This window comes from Cyphomyrmex costatus, unplaced genomic scaffold (assembly GCF_001594065.2).
Source record: "Cyphomyrmex costatus isolate MS0001 unplaced genomic scaffold, Ccosl1.0 scaffold270, whole genome shotgun sequence".
Classification (NCBI taxonomy): domain Eukaryota; kingdom Metazoa; phylum Arthropoda; class Insecta; order Hymenoptera; family Formicidae; genus Cyphomyrmex; species Cyphomyrmex costatus.
Window position 1 is genome coordinate 456524 of NW_017276800.1, and position 21608 is coordinate 478131.

The 21608-nt window shown below is 38.4% G+C and overlaps 4 protein-coding genes across 7 annotated transcripts; 3 read left to right on the forward strand and 1 right to left on the reverse strand.

Annotated features, from left to right (window-relative positions):
- Positions 1-8105: 8105 nt before the first annotated feature.
- On the forward strand, positions 8106-9067 carry LOC108774692 (uncharacterized). Its single transcript, XM_018540848.1, has one exon. It carries the CDS (start codon positions 8326-8328, stop codon positions 9055-9057), a length of 732 nt encoding a protein of 243 aa, XP_018396350.1. The 5' UTR covers positions 8106-8325; the 3' UTR covers positions 9058-9067.
- Positions 9068-9330: 263 nt separating this feature from the next.
- Positions 9331-12203, forward strand: LOC108774689 (uncharacterized). The gene has a single exon (XM_018540845.1). The coding sequence runs from the start codon at positions 9337-9339 to the stop codon at positions 12181-12183; it is 2847 nt and encodes a 948-aa protein (XP_018396347.1). The 5' UTR covers positions 9331-9336; the 3' UTR covers positions 12184-12203.
- Positions 12199-15325, forward strand: LOC108774693 (uridine diphosphate glucose pyrophosphatase). Of its 3 annotated transcripts, none has more exons than XM_018540850.1 (5): positions 12199-12269; positions 13202-13626; positions 13806-13879; positions 14269-14413; positions 15285-15325. In XM_018540850.1, exons 2-5 carry the CDS (start codon positions 13232-13234, stop codon positions 15307-15309), a joined length of 639 nt encoding a protein of 212 aa, XP_018396352.1. In that variant the 5' UTR covers positions 12199-12269; positions 13202-13231; the 3' UTR covers positions 15310-15325. The 3 variants fall into 3 exon arrangements, with proteins under 3 accessions (XP_018396352.1, XP_018396351.1, XP_018396354.1); XM_018540849.1 differs by having other exon boundaries at positions 12212-12269; positions 13181-13626; XM_018540852.1 differs by having other exon boundaries at positions 12215-12269; positions 13260-13626.
- Positions 14376-16588, reverse strand: Atg6 (Beclin-1-like Atg6). 2 transcript variants are annotated; one of them, XM_018540847.1, is made up of 6 exons: positions 16477-16588; positions 15911-16071; positions 15433-15845; positions 14830-15318; positions 14608-14730; positions 14376-14458 (listed from the first exon to the last, which is right to left on the reverse strand). In XM_018540847.1, exons 1-5 carry the CDS (start codon positions 16586-16588, stop codon positions 14610-14612), a joined length of 1296 nt encoding a protein of 431 aa, XP_018396349.1. In that variant the 3' UTR covers positions 14376-14458; positions 14608-14609. The 2 variants fall into 2 exon arrangements, with proteins under 2 accessions (XP_018396349.1, XP_018396348.1); XM_018540846.1 differs by having other exon boundaries at positions 14420-14730.
- Positions 16589-21608: the final 5020 nt, after the last annotated feature.

The window sequence follows — 21608 nt, forward strand, 5'->3', positions numbered from 1 at the left end:
ACAGTCGGTGCGTAAAAGCCCATAATCAAAACGTGTTTCCCGTTCCCATACAAAGATGCAGAATATGAACGCTACATGGACGAAACAGCCTTGAGATTTAAACACGCCTGTTCATTTTGACGGTAAGTCTCTTTGTCGCTTCCAACGAAAATGATTGTTAAGGACGGTTAACCGCCGTGGAAGACCGTCATAAAATAAATGTCAAGTCTAACGCAATTACCGCCGGCGGTATTGCTGGGAGTCGTTGTCGTCACGAGACATGGCGTTGGTCATTAATTCTCTTAATTTGTGACATAACCGAGCAAGAGAATCTGAAAGCAGTATCTTGGGTAGAAAATATCTCAGTCGTTTTTTCCGATCCTGTTCTGTGTGTGTGTGTGTGTGTGTGTGTGTGAGTTACATGAGCATGAATGAGTTTACACGAACAAGATAAGTAATTTTTTTTCTGTCTTTTCCGATTAACGATTAACATACAATAATAACACATATCATCTTTGGTATACTTAACTATATAATAGTTAATCACATCAAATAGCAAATAAAAGTAGGGTGTTGATTTGCGTGGGCCATTCATCGCGAATTAGACGTGTATATTTACTGATTTTTTTTACAAAAATGTAAAAATCTTCCTCACCCCATTCGTGTGATGATATCTTCCAAGATTTTCCTTTCGAATAATTTCATAACAGCTATGGTTTATAATCGTAAGAAAAATACATGTTTATCATGTGCTATCATACGGTAATCTTTCAAATTGGAGCGTGAGAAACGAAGTAGACCTTGTCTTTACTTAATATCGCAAATGTCACACGTCATTAAATTCTATCGTCACAGTTCCGTATTATATTTTCCATAATTACTTATATTTATACAATTTTGCATGTTACAGCGGCAGTGTAACATACATTGAAAGTACTATCTAATTAATTGTCATACAGTATAATAATATAGATTACGTTGCATGAATGATGCAGTATTATTTTATCTCAATTTCTAAACCGATCAGCCAAGGGTTAAACGTGCATGATAACGTCGATTCTTAACCTTCTATTGCTATCGTATCGACCTGTTGCTGGTAGCCCCAATACAGGATAACTATCCAACTCATCGTCTGGCGAAACAATCTCCTAGCCACCTACGGTTCTTTCAGCGTGGTCAAGACACGCACGAGAACAAATTAGGCTCTGCTGGTTGTTTGACAAATTTCGTCTAGCGCCGCAGGAGAAATACCCTTTAATAAACCGATTAGTTCTCTCTCCTTCTCGTTTTCTCTTTCTTTTCCTTCCATCACGACGGGCCGTCTCGTTTCATCACCACGAGACCTAGTTGGTCGGCCATGTAGTCATCGAGCAACGTCGGTTGCACTCTCAGATATTCGTTGCACGAATACATACCCGGCCCTGCTCGAATACAACCGCATGGCTCATCGTCCACGAAGACATTCGCGCACAACGAGGAAACGTCTGTACTGGAGCGTGGAGAGTATCTACACCATTCTCGCAAAGAGATAGGCGGTAGAACGAGAGGGGCCTACCTCTGCGCGCAGAGAGGAAGGTACCGCTATCGCCCTCTGACCTCTCGAAGCGAGCGAACGAGGCCTCCTTCCACTGGCACCGGTAATTTTGTCTTCGATCCCGGCTTCCTGGTGCTACCCAGATCTAGATCATCGAAAATCCAACTCCTGCTCTGCTCATAACGTCTTGTTTTTTTCATTCTGGCGAGCAATCGTATCGCACGATCACGATTCTCTTTATATTTTCTTTCTTCAAATTGGCTACGTTTATATTATTCAATAAGTTTTGCATTGTTTAATAATAATTTTTGGTAATGAAAAAGTTTTAGGTAAAATATATAAGTGTGTGTGTTAACCAAAAGTATTATTAATAATACTTTGTGGTAATTTTCAAGATTATAAATATTTCCACTAACTAGTCTTACAATTTGCCCATTCATTTTAGTCCATCAAGATTAATGAAAATATACATTTATTTATAATACATTCTAAAACTTGCAACTTGAATTTTCAGCTTTTCTTGAATATGATAAAAATATAATTCATATATACGGTAGTTTATAAAAATAAATGAGAATAATATACATCCATTTTTTATTACAAAACTTTTATGTTAAAATTTTTATGCATTATAATGAGAAAGAAACTTTTAATTTATTTCGGTTATTTCTGATAGTCTTTAAATGATACACTTTTGATGTAATTTTCACCAATTCTATTGTCTTAAATTTAAGAAATAATTTAACTCACCGGTACGATGTGTAGCAGCAGAGTTGTAGAATACAATATTAATCTGTAACACACAAATTTAATCGAATTAAAATAACGTCCAAACTAGTAAAATTTTTAAAAAATATTAAACGTGATTACTTTATTCGTGTTTTAATAAGATATTTAATGGAAAATATAATCTTATAAAATTTAGCGAAAATGTAGAACCTGTAATTTCTGACGATTAGACAAATAATCTAAATAATTATAAAATGTGTTATAAATACCTATCACAAATATTTTGTTGAACATTTAATTAATTAGGTTCCTCAAAATAATTTATAATGTTTTATATGCGTCACAGTAAAAACGTGAGTTGTCGATGAGACACACAGATAACGATTAATAATCCGCAAGAGACAAATACATAAATATAAATAAATATTGTAATAAAAATTACATGTGGTAGCTCCACCGTTGCTTGATGTCTCCCAAGTCTCGTCTTCCTCTCTCGTTTCTCCATGACAGCTTCCTTGTTACACGAAAGCACTCGCGAAAACTAGAATCGCGTACCAATAATCAGAGTATAAACAATCGTGTGATACTTTATATGGCATTCTCAATATTAATCCCGACACGAACTTTATAACGTAATGAAATAACAAAGCTGAGATTTGCTTATTTACTCGTCGGCAATCCCCTTATTATTTGTCTCTCCGCGATGCTTCTTGATTACGTTCACGCACATGCAATCGGCACAATCGTACAAATGAGGTTATGATCATAACCTACGAATCATGACAATCGCATGACGTTTTGCATTTCCGAGAGTTTATCACTTCGTAACACATCACGAAAGAATCAAACAAAGCTACGCTTCTCGCGACATTCCATAAATTGAAGAACTCTTAGGTGCTATAAACCAACTCACAATCGACTAACGGACAGTAGACGACTATAACTTCACACGCGACGCAACGATTATGCTCCAACTGCATTTTCTTACGTTTCTAGCATTTTAAGTTTAATAAATAGTATGTTACTTGCATTGTCGATTGTTATTCCGTGTTACAAGACGAACATGCGAGTTAAAATCGAGGATAAATACCCGCGAAATGAAATATTTTAAAATATGTTCGTTTTACCTTGCTCTGACGGGCGTTAGACTTTATTCAAACTCCAATCTTGTATAAAATATATGTTTCACGACGTTAACACCGAATTTTAACTAACGGGTATCACAACACGGGTTTAATGACGACACTATTGACTAATTAAGCGCATTATAATCGAGATCTCTCTCGTTATATATACTTGCGATCATGCTCCGTGAATAATGAAAAACGTAACTGAAATTGTCGCCAACTGACGTCAACTTCATTCTGATGCGATGCGGCGATATGACGTAAGCTAGCAGTGCGTTATTCAAAAATTTATACTGAAAATACCGAAAGTCTTTATAGAGAGCTCACACGGCATAGTATATATACTGTAATGATTCAAGAACGCAACGAATTAATAGAAAATATTATTTTCCAATATCTATGATGTTAATATGTAAATTTAATTAGAAATTAAAAGCAATTTTGAAGCGCGATATACTAAGTAGAGTGCATGGAGCGCATTACAAAGATAAATACTACAAAGCCAATTCGTAATCTCATTTTCTCATTTCAAGTGAATAAAAGTACGCGCAATATTCTCACCTTGACAAACGCTCGTCGTTTATGATCAACTCGCAAATTGTTTGTTGTAGAATAAGTTCTTAATCGTACAGATTGAAGAATCATCTCCAATTTCTGTCGGTACATCTCTCGCGGCTCGAGAGATAATAATACGACACGCCATGCCTGAGCGGCGAGCCGTTGCTGATGCCTATTCGAACCCGCCGAGCGCGAATGATAACAAGGTCGCGAACGTTATGACAACGCCCTGCGTTCCGCATAACAGTGACGTCGCTATATTTACGCTATTTTCACGCACTCTGTAACGAACGTGCATCGAATAATATGCTGTTGTCGTATATGCAGTTTCGCTCTTCGTTTTGTGAATATTAATATTTTATCGTCCAATACAGCAACTCGTCTTACTCGATTTATAATGCGTCATCATCTACATTATGCAGAGTATACAGCTTGGTACGCGTCTGGTATAAGAGGTAAAGTCTATTATACAATTTGTCTATTATGTACAATTGTGTGAGCGTTATAGTTGTAAGAATTAATCACAATTGAATTTCTTCTCAAATTTGACTGTAATCGATAAATTCTTACAACGATTTACAACATGTTTACGCAAATGTAGAATTACGGGAATTAAAAGCAAGAAATTGAACAATCCCCATTGTTTCTTTCACATTCAATTTAATTCTTACTATACATCAAGCTTATCTAACGTCCACAAATATTTTGACAAATTTGCCTATAGATAACGCTAAAGATTGAGCGATGCGAATGCATGTTTATTGCGCTTGCTTAGTCATCTATTTATTGTCACTGTTATCGTTTGAATTTACTTTGTGTAATCTGTATTTTGTGATCATTATTCTATAAATCTTGAGAGCGTAAGTATTTTGACAAAAATGTCTTCTTATTCAATAATGAATAGTTTCTTTTTTGATTTTATTGATTTCATCGGATTTTTGATAAAGTAAAGAATTGTTTTTACGTTAGATACAAAAATGCTAAAGCAAAAGAAATATTCCGTAGAAATTAGAGAAGCTGTGATTACACAGTTCTTAAAAATCAGGTCAAAGTCAATCTCAGATTGCAGAAAATTTCAATCTTACGAGGCAAATTGTCAGCGTGTGGAATCGTCTACGAAACAAACGGGGAGTAGTAGTAAATAGATTTGCGTTCCAATTGTCAGTTCAAGAAAAAACTAGCTAGATTTATGTATGCAAATGTCGTTTATAACATATTGATTCAATTACGTTCGGACACGACAAGCGAGACCATCGTGCTTGATAAAAAACGATAGTGTTAGATGAAACGAGAAATCGTCCTCGGGAGAAAATTATTCAAATTGCCGATGAACTCTGAGACTCCGGCAGAGCACTCTACTCTCCGCGTGTATTGTAACAAGTACGTAGAGACGAAGTGAAGTGCTACCTATGCACGAGAAGTCGAATAACTAACGTAGAACGTCGTGGGATCGTCTTCGTGCGACGAAGATTTCTCCACGACGTTTATAATTAAGCGGCGCGACCACTTAGCAGTGAGAGAAAATAGGTTTAACATCGCAGAGTGCATTTGGTTACATCGTAATGCGAGAGAAAAAGAGAGATCTACATGACGGTTTTATCCTGTCGCGTGAGATGCATTTTATCTCTCTCGTAGGTGCGCAGGTACATTCTGAAATATAACGGTCATCGATGGAACCGGAAATAAGGGGCTATCTCATTGCGACGCGCTATCGTGGAAAGATCGCTGATTACAGTGATTAATCCTTAAGCGGACGCGCGACACTTAATTTGTGATTACGGCCGACTATTCTTTCAGTACTGTTGCTATTGTTCGAGCTTATACACTTGTGCGTAAATACATAACGCTAGCGCTCTTGTATGAAATCTGCCCTAAATGTCCGTAATTATCGAGCGCTGTTAAATTCTTTACGTTGTTTGCGCAGTCTCTTATTTGGAGTGTATATGCTAATTGACATAGCAGGAAACAGCGTAATTCGTTGCTTGGGAATAAAAGCTTAGATAACGATAACGATCAAGTTCTTTCCGTTATAGAGAACTCACGATAAATTAACGTCCACCGTATTCGATCTTTATTTCCGGTCATTCACGAATACCACTACGATTATTATCGAAGACCCTTAGACAACTCACGCAGATTCCCAGGCGCGCTCTCGTAAAGAAACAACTATAAAGGACGAGTCGACACACAAGGCAAGCGATCCTGATGCGGTCGGGTCGCACGGATAAAAGACATTTCTTTCGCGAGGAGAAAAAGGCGACGCGACTGCAGGAAGCGAGAGGATCGTCACCGTGTCATCTTGGGAACAAAATGAACGGATGAGCGAGGGCTTCAACTAACAATAAGATATGGACATTATGGACCGCTCGGTCGGGGCAACGAGATGAGAGCAGGGCAGGTCCGGAGATACATCCGTTTGTTTTAATCGCTAATCACCAATTATCCAGAAGCGTTCCGCGCCCAAAACCCCCAGAAGCATTTTAACGAGCCACTGTGTCGTTCGGGCTCGGAATTTTACTTCGGTCCAAGCCTGCTCTCTCGATGGGCTTCTATACCGAGCGTCCGCACGGAATATATCTCTCGTCCTGCTCCGTGGCTCATCCTGTTCACTCTAGCTGTCGTCCGCCTATCTCGCTTTGAACCGCGAACGCGTGTGTGTGAGCGCGCGCCCGTACCAATTAGTGCATACTTTAGCTCTCGGTGTCTTAGGAACCCTTCGGGGGGGTTCTGCTGCTCCCTCCGAAATTTGCGGAATGAGATCCCCATCCCAAACGGTCGAGAAATCTCGTTGGCGGAATTACTCGCCGCTCCGACGATTGATTCTCAAATGAAGAAAATAGTTTAAGATATAGCTACGTGTTTCATTGAGCTAAATTAAAAACAAGAACGAAATTACCGCGCATAATGTTCATCATCCATAAGATAAAATAGATATTAATTTTTTGTACATATTTATGGATATAAGGTGGTTCTGATCACATCGCACTCATGATGGATCTTTCAAATTGATGTGATTTCGAAAGCGAGAAAAAACGTAAAAATTCTTACACAATATATTAAAATAAAAACATTTTTTAATAAAACTATATTTGTATTTGATAGAATATCTCTCGTTTTATTTTAAAGTAGAAAAAAAATTATATTTATTTTAATTCGAGAACTGCGTTATATACCTAGCTCTTGTTTTGTTCATATATTATATTTATCAAAATTATTAGCTGTGATATATTTTATAAATATAATTCATTGATTTCAAATGTTGTTTTATTAAAAAATACTCACATTTTTAACATAATTTGTAATAATTTTCATTATAGGTATATTTTTCTCATTTCTGATGGTGTTATCCCATGCAAACTGATTAGGTACAATGAGTAGATAGGAGCAGCTTAATAACAAACACTTTTTTAACAGAGATTTGATTCTTTGGTAAAAACTTATTTATGACAAACGAGCGCATCTTTCTTTTTCCATTCATTTTATTTTCATATAAATGAAAAGTACGATGAACGGCTTGTTTTATAATATCTTGATCGATACTGCAATCAATCGATTGGTTATGCTGCTCTCCTCTATTAAGAATAATTGTTTCGAATATCCTCACGAATTTTCCAAGTTAATAAGCATACGTGGGCGTTCGCGAAATCGTTTCTCCTAATGAAGAATATGGAAAGCATGAATTTGCGAGGGTGTCTTTCTCGCAGGTTTTCGTAACGGTTCTAACAGCATCTTTCGTACCGCCGACCTTAAGTATATACCACCTTGGGAGCTAGGTAATAACTGCCAGTGTGGAATTAGAAACGCCGAAGAGTCGCGCGGATATAGTGGATGGGATGTACGTGACCGTAAGTTGATAGGTTTTTTCTTCGTTCGCACATGCGGAAGAAACTGAGCGGCGAGGTGGTATTTTAAAATCGAATCTTCGTATATTAAGAAAACATTTTGTACGCGACGTCGATTAAATTCATCTTCTTTGATCATTATCTCTCAAGTTTCTTTCAATAAAGATTCAATTTGTTCCATACTTAAAATTCAAGGAAATGATCGGCGAATCTGTGCGTTAATTGCGGTGACGGGGCAACGCGAATAAACTCAAATTATGGCTCGAATTATTACAATTAGGTACTGATTACCACGTTGAAAGAAACCGCGATTCTACTGTTATTTTCCATCTGTCAACCATCCACGATACTTTTAAACCTCCAAATTTTCGGCAAAAAATTCTACCGTTGTGCACAATATTGTGTGTCCGGACATTCAAAACTTTTGCTACAAAATTATTTCAGTTATTTCAACGAAAATGTCACAACAACTTGATTAAATCTATCTCATTAATCGTACAACATAGTTACAACTCGTGTCCACTTCCCCAGAAAGAGAAAACCCTCGAATTACATCATGTCTTGTTTCGGTGGTCACGACGAGCAGATCTACCTAGTCGAGATATTGATCGATAAATTGACTTTGACGCCCGATAAAATCAAAGACATCGGCGAACACCCTATCGTGATCAAGATCAAACTTTTAGACTTTCCCGTGTTTGAGTTCACGCGAGACGACTCGGACGCATCGAAACGTGGTCAAGATGTGCGTTTTATGATTGGTAAATGCTGCCTATTTGCTAAGCGACCTCGAGATTTGGTACAAGGACTACGTTCGTCGAGTCTTAAGATCGGCGTGTTTCGTGCGGACGAGACTTATCCCACGGCGGAGGCCGAAATGACTCTGCCAGGCTGTTTGTGCGACCAAATCTCGATGCTCGGTAATGATCCAGAAAATCAGCCGAAACCGTTTATGGTGAAGGGCGGCATCCACCTGGTGGATCCAGGCGAAGAGCCGTCTGGCACGCTGCATATGGAACTCATCGTCGCATGTCTCGGACGTATCTTCAAGACGCATTACGAGTTGCGGCCGAAATCTTTCGTTTCCGGCGAGCAGGACAAGGAACGGGAGATTTACGTGACGCGATTTGTACCGCCCGAGTTTCTCGATGAGAAAATCTCCAAAGATGTGGTACTGCAGGAAATTACTCCAGAAAAACCGAAAGTTAAAAAAGCAAAAGCTAAAAAACCGAAAGCTAAGAAAGCAAAGAAAGGTAAAAAGAAGAAAGGTAAAAAGAAGAAAGATTAAAAAGTGATTTCTGTATAGATATTTCCCAACACAGCTTTGAAGTGTGACTTTTAATAATTATTTTCGATTCGTCGTCATGGCAACTATTTGACAACTAGAAATGTCAATTGATCTGTTGACACGCGCGCGGAGAGATCGTTCGATTTTAGACCCAAAACGCTCGCTAAATTAATGGCGCAATTCGTACAGAGACATCGTTAACGTCAATTCGAAGTCACTTTCTAAATTTGTCGTGTGGCCGACAACGTGCGCGTATCTTTATTTCGATTCACTTTTGAAATGGCCTTGAAGAAAAATATGTCAATATTAGAGGGAGAACAATTGTACGTGCTTGAAATTCTTATCGATCATCTAAATCTATGTCCAGAAAAGATTGTCAGTAACGAAGGGTGCGATTTGATGATACATATAGGTTTCGTCGATCTTAAACCTATCGACATCGTCGTTCAGGAATCAATCAAGGTTAATGGCGGAACAACTAGGACTGCTAGAAGTAAAGAAAATGGATTTTCCAACGAGTACATCAGTCACGAAGGCAAGACATGTCTACTCGTTCGGACACCGAGCAATTTAATACGATCCGTAAAATCGACTCCTCTCAGCATCGAAGTGTATAGGATTTCTTTCGAGGAGGACCACAATTCGCGAGATGATGCCAGATTTGTTCTCTTTTGTGCAGCAACGGCATTTTTGCCAACAAGTTTTTGCGATCGCATAACTGCGGCCAAAAATAAGATAGATGGACTATCAAAATCGTACGTGTTGACAAGAATTTATACTTTGACCGATGAACATGGGAATCCGTGTGGCTCTATATTCATGTGCATGAGGCTGTCGTGTTTTGGAAGCTCCATTATAAATCATCTTACGCTTCACGAGAAGTCATTTGTATTGCGAGGATTTCCTCTCGGTTGGAAGTTTTCTTGCACGAAACTGCCCGATGAAAGTGAAAACAACGAGAAATGTATGAAAAAATCCGACAATAATACATCGTTATTGTACAAAATTCTCGATCCTACATACTCCTCAAAATTGTACAACCAGGACGATCGTACAGAGACAGAATCCGCCGTGTTGACGAGACCGGAATCGCCGCCTCGCATATCAATGAATCAGCCAGGATTCGAAAGATTAACGAGCGCCGAGAAATTAAACGATCACAAGTACCGTGGTTTAATTTACGAGATCTATCATAACGAGCCGACTTGTTCGTGTCTACCGACAGACCGATCGACGCATCCAATGATGTGTCGTTCCGGGTGTGTCCGTTCTTGTTGCATGGCTTTAAGAAATCCCGATTCTCTCAAAAAGTTTCCATCGCTTACTACGCTTGCTTCCGATAATTTATATTTAAAATCAGATCTGGAGCAAAACGTGATGGATCATGACTCTACGAGACTTGGAGGTGGTGAAGACACAGAGGATAATTATTTGAATAACCAAGCGTGGGACGAAGAATACAGACGGCATGAGAATGATATTAATTTAAAAAATCGTATGATGGGTGGAAGTGATTATGGTGCATCAGCTTGTGAACTTTCCGAAGCAACGACCGTCACATATGAGAAGAGCAAGAAGGGAACGGGCGCTAACTTACCCTGTAGATCTCGACCGAGAACAGCGGACGGAATTAAAGGAACAGATTGCATTTGTCCTGCGGGGAAAGCTCCATCGCCTTGGAAAACAAACGCGTCTAGATGCACGAAAAGAGCGTGTGTAGGTGCCGATTGTATGATTCGCGCCTTCAAAGAGGTCCAAGAATTCGTGGATTCTCTCGGTAAGGTGCCGGGTATGGAGGGTCTTGGCTTGATGGATCCATCCGAAAGTCCTTATTTTGGCCGAGAGATTACACAGAGAGATTACACGATTCGTCAAGAAACGCCAGGCGAGAGAAGACGAGGAGGATACCCGATCTCAGCACCGCCAGCAGTTCAGTGTCCCGCGCCTTGCAACACGCAGATTGGTAAACCCACCACTAGTACTGTCTCCGCACCTTACCTCGCATCTACTTCCATAATGACAGCAGTTCCAGGACGCATTGGCGTAGTACGCGAGGCGATACCGTGGTTATCAGCGGAAACGACGTTACTCCCGATCGCCGTCAAGCCATCGAAGAAAAAGGAGGACAAGAAGGAAGAGAAATTTGAAAAGCAGAAAGAGCTGGACATCGCGACCTCCGCGCCGATAGACGTCGACGTTGGTCCTTGCGGTGAACCGAAATGCAAATCTCGCCGGAAGAAAAAGGACGATCGAATAGTGCAACCGCACGACCTTGAGGATACGCATCAGATGAAGCCAATACGGACGATACCATCACCTGCCATCGCTGCGAAGCGATTCATGCTGGAAAAGGAACGATATCCGAAGGGGATGAAGCCAGGTCCGAGTGGGGACAGGGGTCCTGTCAAGGTTAGCAGACGAGTGATGCGATACGTTTACTCTATCGGCGATGTCTATCCTGGGACTAATTACGGCCATAAGAATTGCATCGATCCACGGTTCAGGGTGCCGGCTAACATGGGCTGGCTGTGGAACACGAGTGCAACGGTAGGCAAGCTCAAGCCGCGAATCGGCTGGAAGCCAGGCGCGATCGGGCGTTACTTGAATGAATTATTGAAGGAGGCGAAGGGAGCTTCTATGGAGGATCATCGGGCACTGAGGTCGATACCCTCGCGCACCAGCTTGCGACGCGGCAAGGTGTACAAGAGCATGAGCTACGTGAGCTCGCCGGTGAAGAAGGAGAGCGAAGAGGACGCGGAACCGCCACCGACCCTGCACATTCACCGTAAGGATGGCACGTACTACGTGACCATGTACCCGATCAGGCAGGAGACGACCGCGGACGTATCGCAGCTGGAGGAGCCGATGAAGCCGCTGCAGTTCAAGATAGTGCGCAACAAGGATGACGCTTCCGTCGCGTCGAGCTCCACCGCCTCGGATATGGAAATCGAATTCTCGCCGCCGGCAGCGGTCAACAGGTACCGCAAGAAGCCCGACGTGATTCACGTGGACACCCAGGTCAGGCAGCAGGAGATTCTCGATGCGTTCAAGCTGACGGTCGACACGCCGAAGACGAAGAAGGAGAAGGAGAAGAGAGTCAAGAAGGAAAGGAAGGGAAAGAAGTAACGAGAGATCGTCCTTCCTTTTCTTCTCCCTTCGCGCGCTCATTATCCCCCCAACACGATCATGAAAGAGAAGCAGCTTTATCGAAGGTTTGTATCTCACCGAAAATTTAAGTGCGCTGCACGTTCTGCGACCGGTTATGTTATCCCGATCCTAATTTTACGCGACGCGTTAAATTCGATTACGTGCAACCCATACTTTTCGTAAGTTCACTCGGCTAATTGCGAGAATAATTTGTGAAGGAGAGAAAAGATGAAATGCGATTACATCCCTCGTAAATTTAATATTTCGCTAAAATGACCGATATTACATGTACTTAATAAAGAGATGGAAATTCTTATCCAAGTATAATGTTTATTTTTAATTCTTTCCAATTCGTCCTCGCAATCAATTAGTTTGTCCAAAAGATTTATTATTTTCATTGTGCAAAAAAATAGCATTGTACTCGAGATCATTTCAGACACGCGTAATTATATGTCTGTCTAAATAATCCAGTCTATTGAATATTATTTACGAAATCTGCAGTGTCGCGTGTGTAGAATATGTAATAGGAAAGCAAATTTTATGCAGATTATGCATGTTTCTACGCAGATGTAGATTAATTGTAATCTCGGTTTAATTTTTTTTTCCTTTTCTAATTAATGTGCAATGAAAACTAAATAAAGAAAAGGTAATTATTGAGTCTAGAATAGAATAGAAACAGATTGATAGGACATTAGTCAAGTTCGTATTAATTAAGCCAGATTGATCGCACCGGATTGAAAGCATAATTGAGACAGAGTTAATGAAATATTCGGAATACATATAATTCGGTCTCTCTTTCTCTTTCTATTTGTACATACGGCAAATTCACGCAGTGCTTGCGATTCATTTGATACTGTAAGCGACATCTATGGACAGTGTGGCTTATACGTGTATAAAGTTTCCTATCGTTATCAACGGGAGTTAAAGTTAAGGGAAGGTCTACTCGGTGCTCTTCGTACTCCCGGTATTTTGACAGGAGATGAATGTCACGTCACAGGATGAGAGGAATCAGGTTGCGCGTAAAAAGATGCTTGATCTGCACGATGTACGTGTAGGAAAAGTCCCGCAGGACTCGCCGTGGTTGAGAAGCGTCCGCTTGCAATACATGCACGATGGTCAGTCCAAGAATTGGGACGTGATAAGGATTCACGACAGCGTGTGTATAATCGTCTTCAATACAAGTCGAAGGAAGCTCGTATTTGTTAGACAATTTCGGCCAGCAGTGTATTACGCGTCCCTACCGGAGAATCAGGAGGTGATCGACGTCGAGCGTTATCCCGCGACACTAGGGATAGCTTTGGAACTTTGTGCTGGTATCGTGGATAAGGATAAACCTCTCGTCGAAATTGCAAAGGAAGAGTTGAAGGAAGAATGTGGTTACGAAGCACCCACTTCATCGTTTAAACAAATTATTACCTACCTGTAAGTCTGAAATATACTTGTAATACGCTCTAGTCATATTGACTTTTGTCGTTATATGTTACTTAACTGATGCTGTTTATTAAGTTTAGAAGCAATGTTTCTTTATACATACATATAATTATTTGTCCGAATAAAATAAATTACGTAAGTATTAAAAAAAGTGTAATTTTGTTTTCTAGATCTAGTGCGTCTGCTAGTGCAAAGCAAACTCTTTTCTACGTGGAAGTTACCGATGACATGAAGATACACCCTGGTAAGTTCAGTTGTGAAATGTTTTTTTTAAGTAATGCTTTATCAAAGTAGTTTCAAAGAATATTTTCTTGTAATATAATTGACTTTTAAAAAATAAACCATTTTTCAAAAATATATAACATTTTTAAATAAAAGTACATTGAGAAGAGTTATGAGCCAATTATAATTTTGATACTTAAAACAAAAGATTTATTGTTTGTAAATAACAATTAAGCTGAAAATATAAATAACAGATGTTTCGACTCCGATCGGATATTTATCAATGTTGAGTATATAATATATTAAAACGGTTAAACGATAAAATAAAAAGATTACAAATCAACTATGGTCTTAACGCAAATTGAATACAATTTTAATTTTTAATCCAATTTGAATATTTTATTGTCAAAGGTGGTGGTGATGAGTCCGAAGGTGAAGTCATAGAAGTGGTTGAATTAAGCGTACCTGAGCTGAAGGATTACATAAGAACCAAAGAAGTACAGAGTCCCTCCAGCTTCCTTCATGGTGTATCTTGGTTCCTGCTTAATAAATCCGAGTACTGTTAAATAGAATAAAATTAAAATTTATCTTGCTCGGGCATCTAAAATAAATTAAAGAATGGCAAATTAATTGCAAGTAAAACCAAATGTTATTGTTCAACCGCGTTTATTTACAAATAGAGCATTTATACACAAGCAATGACGAGATAGTTGCAGAATTTAAGTTACATAAAATGACAAGGTGACTGACATTCAATTGGTATTCAGTTCATCTTTCGTGAATTGAGAGCTAACCCATGCAAGACCCCATTTTAAATTTGTCAATAGGAACTTTAAGGCCTTGGTCCACTGTTCTTCCGAATTGAATTGTATTCTGAAAAAAGAAAAGAGAAAGATCAAATACTTGTTGTATTATAAGTAAATCTCTCATGTGAAAATTAGACTAAAAATATTTAACAACACTCAAACATACTTTATGGAATAAGAGTTGCCTGTTGCAGAGTCTTCGATTTTACCTCGATCCATTCTATATGGCAAACAAAATTCACTGTCTCCTTTTTCTACTTGTTCTTTAAATTGTTGCAAACAATCCAGAAATGCTACCATAGCTGCATCAAATTTTGTGTCCCATAAAAATTTAAATCCTCCACTTCCATACAATGGAAGTTCTTTATTTTGATCCAAAGCCTCAATATAACTGTGATTGCCAAATGGCACTAAACGAAAACGCTTGAACGTTAAATTCATTTTGCGCGCAAGAGCCACTAGCAAAAGGGTTGTTTGTCCCCATGCGGCATTTATCTCGCTCCAATCCACTGGTGCACTCGGTAATCGCCCTAATCGAAATGAATTTATAGTTCCAAAGTGACCTGAATGCCAGATGTGAAATGTGGCGTTAAAAACGTTTGTCTTCTTCAACCTTTCCAGTTGCAAAGCTGCATACGACAGTTGATTGTCCAGACTACGAAAAAAGAAACAAAATTTTGATTTTACATATAATAGAAATAAAAATATTAATAAACAATCGTTTTATTTGAAAAACAAAGATAAGTGTGTTTTGGAATATTTTATCTACCTGCGACATTCATCGTCAGCTAACATGAGATCTCTTCTGTGTTTCGAATATTCTTTCCAATACCTGTCCTCCTCACTTTGCAATCTCTCTTTTTCCTTTTCCTGTTCCGCTATGGCATTTCTAGTAGCTATTTCTTCTTTTCTCAGTGCCTCCAGTTCCCTTATCAATCTTTCTTCTTCAGCTTTTACATCCTGTAATTCTTTTGTGAGATTCTCCATTTCTACATCTTCGTGTCCCTGATATTGTTGCTCAATTTCTAGTTTCTTCAGGTATTCATTATAATCTGACCATTCTCCTTCTGTCATTCGTAACTGTTGATCCATTAGTAGCAAAAGGCTATCCGTACATTCATCGCAAAGTGGATGATCTGCCGAACTGCTACTGCTGAGAATATCAAATAACGTTGCTCGTACCTAGACAAATACAAATCAATTTGTAGTTACAATTTGAAGATATTTTTTTAATTTTATCTGTATACCTTTAGATGATGACTTAAGCTTTCTGTTTCACCAGAATCACCAACCAACATAAATCCATTTGTACCATTTCCTGATTCAGTTAACCTGAATGGTGGAACCAAGTGTTCTATACTGTCACTTTGAGGTTCCAATTCTCCAACAATTTGTTGTTGTATAGGAACTACAATAAAATAATAATTATAAACTTAGTTATACCCGACAACTGCAATAAATTATACTTGTATTCTGTTGTTAGACTTTAAATATATATAATCAACAGCTAACATAGTTTTTTTTTGTGTACTGAATGATAGCGAGTGAGTAAAGTTTAGATAAATGTGTCATGTAAAAGTCATTGTTTACACATGGATACACAATGTTAGCCGCATTTATTAAAAGGGTTCGTGCTTGCTACAATATTAGGAAAATTCAGATCATTCTTGAAAATATGGATTAATGCGTCACACACATACACACACACACATTAGTCATAAGCATCCATTGTATATATAGAAGCGTTATCAACACGAAGTGGAGCAATCGTGATGAATGTCGAAGTCGCCAGTAGAAAATAGAAATTACCTACGTGAGAGTTCTGCCAGGGTATGCTCCCCAAGGTGGTCGAAACTCGAGTCTAATTTCAACGGTTGCAGACACCGTTGGCATGCGAAACTGACGTTCGTCTTTAAGTCTACCATATCGCGTGTACGTCGCTTATCGAAGAAAGCTGCTCTCCATGCGCGTCGTTATTTACGAATAATAATGAATACGCGTCTACTGCTGTCGACGACGCTGAGGTCAGCTGATGATGCCTTGTCAAGCAACCATCAGTTGGCGCTGTTATATCATCGTCGTGTCGGTATTTGTATCTTTATCGTTTTTCTTATTATACATACTTTCATCGCTTTAATATCATATAGAGAATTAACTATTACACGCAAGAAAATTAATAGATAACGTTTATATACTTATATTTTTATGTAGGCATAACTTTTCTGAAATTTATCGATAGATAACTATTCATGGTATCTATTGTCGATAAGAATATCACGTTTTTATAGTTATTCGATCTCTCAAATGAGAGATTGCTGATATATATTTGTGAGAAGTCTACCAATTAAATATTAATAAATTAATATAAATAAATAAATAAACGATAATTTCTCGATTGATAATATTAAACAAACACCTGCTCTCGTCTAGCTTCTTGAATTCACGCGCGCCATCTATGATCAGTTTGCTGCATCGATATGTAAAGTTGTATCTAAATTTGAATTTTCTAGACGCGCAATGGTTTTCGCGCGCGCGGCGGTTAATGGAGTAGTGATAAAAGTGCTCCGCATTTTTCGTAATCGTTTTACGTCCGGGAGCGGTTTTCGTGTGTTCATCGTGTCGCGAATGCATCTTGCAAAGTGTTGTACGTTCATAAGTTACTTGAATGTGATCGTTGTTATACGCTAGTATCGTGATTTCGACATCGCCACTCCGCGTCTGTGCGTTTAGAAGGAACGGAGTCACCTACGCCATATTTCGTTATCGCCATTTTTCGCCAAAATTCAGCAAAGACAACAGTTGCCGTACAATTTGCAGGGTATGTATTTATCACTGTACTTTAGTGTTTTCGTAGCACGGAAAATTTGTTTCTGAATATGATTTATCATGTCAGAGTCGATAGTTCGTCAAATAAACTTCGTGCAATCGTAACGTGTTGCTGTAATGATGAATTCTTTATAAATCAATACTTCTATTTACGTAATTAGTGGCAAATGATCAGTCCCTGCATCTATCGCTTTGTATTTGTCCTGTTAAAGGCGCGAAATCGCCTTTAATTAATTAATTTACAATAATAAGTGAAAATTGACCGATGAGATTAAATATACCTATATATACACGAATGAAAAAGACGCCATATATTTGTGTAAGGCGATACTTTGTGCCTAATAATATTTCTTACGAATTTATTGAATTTTCAGTTCAAGCCAACTGTGCGTCGATTATTGATCTTTCTTGAAATGCAATCCTAAGTCGCAGTTGGAGTAGTAATATTATTAAATTAAATTGACGCGCAATTAAATATTATTGCTGCAAATAAGCGTCCTAGACTGAAAGCTATTAATGATTTGATACTAACACACATTTAAAAAATTGTAAACAATTTATTGCGAAAAATATTACCTCAGCTAGGATTAAAAATACATTGAATTTTTTAAATTTTGTGCGACCATATAATATTATTGTTGATAAGTCTATTTGCATTGCTTGGGCTTTCTGCACTTGGTATTATCGTTTTCTCTCTCTCTCTCTCTCTCTCTCTCTTCAACACTTGACATATGTGTGTTTATCTCATTTCAAGTATAAAATTTTTAGGAGCTTTAAGCAAACAGACCTTATATGATATAAAATGGATGCAATCGATAGAATCACGTGTGTTCAGGATCAATTGTAACTTCTTTTCTTTCTATATAAATATATTGAGAATATAATCGCATATTACTGATAATTTTTAAGTGAATTTATTAAAATTTATGTTCAATCTATACATTTTTACGTATATTTAAAGTTTCTATTTTTTGTTTGAAAATTGAAAAATTTTGTTGTCCAATTTTTGCATACTGTAAGCCGATGCATGTTATTGCGATATTACCAACTATCGACTGTTTTTTTAATTATTTAAATTATTTTTTTTAAAAACTTATTTGCAAGACTTTATATGGGGAGTAGTTGATTATTTTATTATAATAATCAGTTATAATAACTGAACACACACTAAAAGAAACGTACAGTTATCATTTAAAGGTAAACATTTTGTAATATTTTTAATATTTTTAGTTTGAATAAATTTATTATATACAATGAAAAGTTTAATGTTTTATATAAGTAATTATTAATGTATTTAAAATTAATTTTTACAGGAGACTGAAAATCTTCAGATCATTGAGCTACTTTCAAGTTATACAGAGGGTGCTCGGTGAGTACCAATTAAATGCTGCACTCTGGTGGTGGTGAATTTACACAGCTTCAGCACTAGCAAATCAAGTTATTATATTTTTTTTACTATTTAGTCAATTATATATTTTATTACTTTATAGTGGCTCTTTAAATTTTATATTAAAACAAATTTGTCTAAAAAAGATGCTTAAATTAGAATTATATTTTTATACGTGTAAAACATTTTAAATTGATAATTAAATGATCTTTTTTAGTATAATTGCTCATATCGTAAGTTTAAAATATCACAGAGAGAAAACAAAAGATTTATTTTAATAAACTTTCTTTGTCTAATTAAACGTAAATAAGTTCTCGAAGTCTAAACAAAATGCGTCGCAGTTATAGATTTACTTGTGCTATTGTTTGCATGATTTAACGAGATTACGTTGCATCTTTATCGTCTTAAATATGCATCATTATACGCAGAGACGTTCGAAATCCTCTTTTGCTTAACTTTAGATTTTATATGACGTGCGAAAGAATGACTTGCCAATGACAAAGAGCACGATGGAAGTTGAAATTTATATGACGGCCGGTAGCTGTAGGCCCCAATTGTCATGTACAAGTTTATGTTAATGTTGACGAGCGTTTTAAGCGATATTTCGTCACGTATGCATAAATATCGAGTGACTGCCAAGAATCAACAGGTGGCAGCTCGTTTCTGTTTCTTCGCTCGTGCTCTCACTCGCGCGCGATATAACTTGAGTTTCACGCGTATTCATCACCCGACGCCCATTAGCCAGTGCGCGCAATAACAATCGGCGTTTTCCAAATGTAATCGCGCGAAGCTTACTTCTCTAATAACGGCTATGACCTCCATCGCTTTCTTGTCTACCGCCGATGAATTATTATGCGAGAGAGCTTTTTACCGGTGCGCTTTCTACCGCTCCGTACGCTCCGGAGAAGCGCAACGAATCGCCGACTCACAAGCACGTCGCTCACAACCGTCGCTATCTACCTCGTCGAATACCTTCTCTCTTTCTCCTGTATAAATGTTGTCTGAGATTTAATGCAAAACTAAAACTGATGTTTAACAAACCAGAATCCAACTACTCTCTCTCACCTGGAATTTAATTCGAAGATAAAAGGAGAACAATTTTAAATACATGCGACTGCATGAGCTCAACTTTTTTTAGCTATACATCTTGAGATTTAAAATAGAAATTTGATAAACTTGATCTTTTTCAACTCTTGGTTCAACTGTAAGCTTTGAGAAAGCATACAGCACTAAAATATTTCGATTCGATGGCTCTTTCAATAATACAAAACGATTAACTGAGGTTAAATAAAAGAATTCCATTGATCCCTTGGCACGATTGTACTAATTAATCATCGCGTAAGGCTTATTCCATTACTGCGTTTCTCTACCGGCTGTAGTATACTTGCTAAAGAAACTAATGCAAATTGCATTAGGAAGTTTAATTACTTATCGGGAGCGAGTTTCGCACATCGGTGCGGACGAGCGAAGATAAATCTGTAGGGGTACCCTTGCATTAGCGTGCATATTTGTCATGCATCATGCACTCGAGTATTCTTGCAACGCCTCGCGGCCTGCAACTTGGTTACAAACGTGATTGCATTGGCGAGCAACGAATACGTGAGACGAACAAACCACATCCTGTGGTTAATAATACACTATATTTCCGCTTAGCGCAATACATTACAAATATATGCCCTATTATACACGCTATTCCAGTAATTTGCCGTTTTTTATAAAATTGTGTGATACTAGTTTCAAATTAATATCGTATATAATATACAATATTATAGCGCATAATATATGTTAATATATGTGTTTCTTTGACATATATTTAAAAATCGCAGTATTATTTATCCAAAGGAATTTTTTCTTGATTTCATTTCAATGCGTTAAGACGATAATAATAGCAACTATAATAATATAAGTTTTTGTAGGATTCGCTCATAAGCAAATTTAAATTCTTATTTATCGTTACTGTCACGATTCTGACTCGTTCTGTTACATGGAATTTTTTGAGAAATCAAGCGTATCCTTCTTGTCAAAGGTGACTCTCCGTTGTAAATTATTCTACCGCGTTAATGCAAGTTAAAATATATTCTCGCGATAGTATGTATGCGTGTGTAAAAGACGTAAAAAGACAGAAACATCGATTAAGCGCATTGATCGATCAGACGGCGAGATCCATCGCGATTGTTCTGACCGTCGTGTTGCACGAAATCGTGGATGGAAATCGGCTGAAGCGAAGAGCGGCGGGAGTGCGTGCGTTACACGTGCAACTTTGGAGAGGGTATAGCTCGTCGGCGAAGAGGTCGGTGCGGAGGGAATGCTTGAAGAAGGGTGGGCGGCGACCGCTTGGAACGGAGGAGTGCCGTAGGGGCCGACGCGAACGAAATCCGTTGAGTTTGAGCCGAGCTGAGTGAAGCGCGGGCGTCACGACGACATCGGTTGGCGTCGCGGCTGGCCTCCGCCAATCCGTCCCTCAGCGGCCATGTTGGCCGTGTACCTGGGGCGGAGCACTGAGTGCCTGTTCGTTCTCTCTATCCTTGTCACGTGTTTCACGCTCGAGCTCCTCTCGCCTCCTCCTCTTCCTCCATCGCTTCCTACCTTCTCCGCCTTCGTTGTCGTCTTCTTCACTTTCATCATCATCATCTTCCTCTTCTCCTTCTTCTTCTTCTTCTTCAATTCGCCTTCCTCTTTCGCCGCTTTACACCACGCTTTACTCTTGTTCCACTACATGGTGGGTGCGCCAG

What these genes read in the sequence shown, in the direction of transcription:
- LOC108774689 (XM_018540845.1), top strand. Translation starts at nt 9,337, where the DNA reads ATGGCCTTGAAGAAAAATATGTCAATATTAGAGGGAGAACAATTGTAC.
- Atg6 (XM_018540847.1), bottom strand. Translation starts at nt 16,588, where the DNA reads ATGGTAGACTTAAAGACGAACGTCAGTTTCGCATGCCAACGGTGTCTG. An exon ending in GCTTAAGTCATCATCTAAAG is followed by an intron (nt 15,846 to 15,910) that starts GTATACAGATAA and finishes GTATTTGTCTAG; the next exon opens with GTACGAGCAACGTTATTTGA. An exon ending in GCTGACGATGAATGTCGCAG is followed by an intron (nt 15,319 to 15,432) that starts GTAGATAAAATA and finishes CTTTTTTCGTAG; the next exon opens with TCTGGACAATCAACTGTCGT.
- LOC108774692 (XM_018540848.1), top strand. Translation starts at nt 8,326, where the DNA reads ATGTCTTGTTTCGGTGGTCACGACGAGCAGATCTACCTAGTCGAGATA.
- LOC108774693 (XM_018540849.1), top strand. Translation starts at nt 13,184, where the DNA reads ATGAATGTCACGTCACAGGATGAGAGGAATCAGGTTGCGCGTAAAAAG. An exon ending in AAACAAATTATTACCTACCT is followed by an intron (nt 13,627 to 13,805) that starts GTAAGTCTGAAA and finishes TTTGTTTTCTAG; the next exon opens with ATCTAGTGCGTCTGCTAGTG. An exon ending in TGACATGAAGATACACCCTG is followed by an intron (nt 13,880 to 14,268) that starts GTAAGTTCAGTT and finishes TTATTGTCAAAG; the next exon opens with GTGGTGGTGATGAGTCCGAA.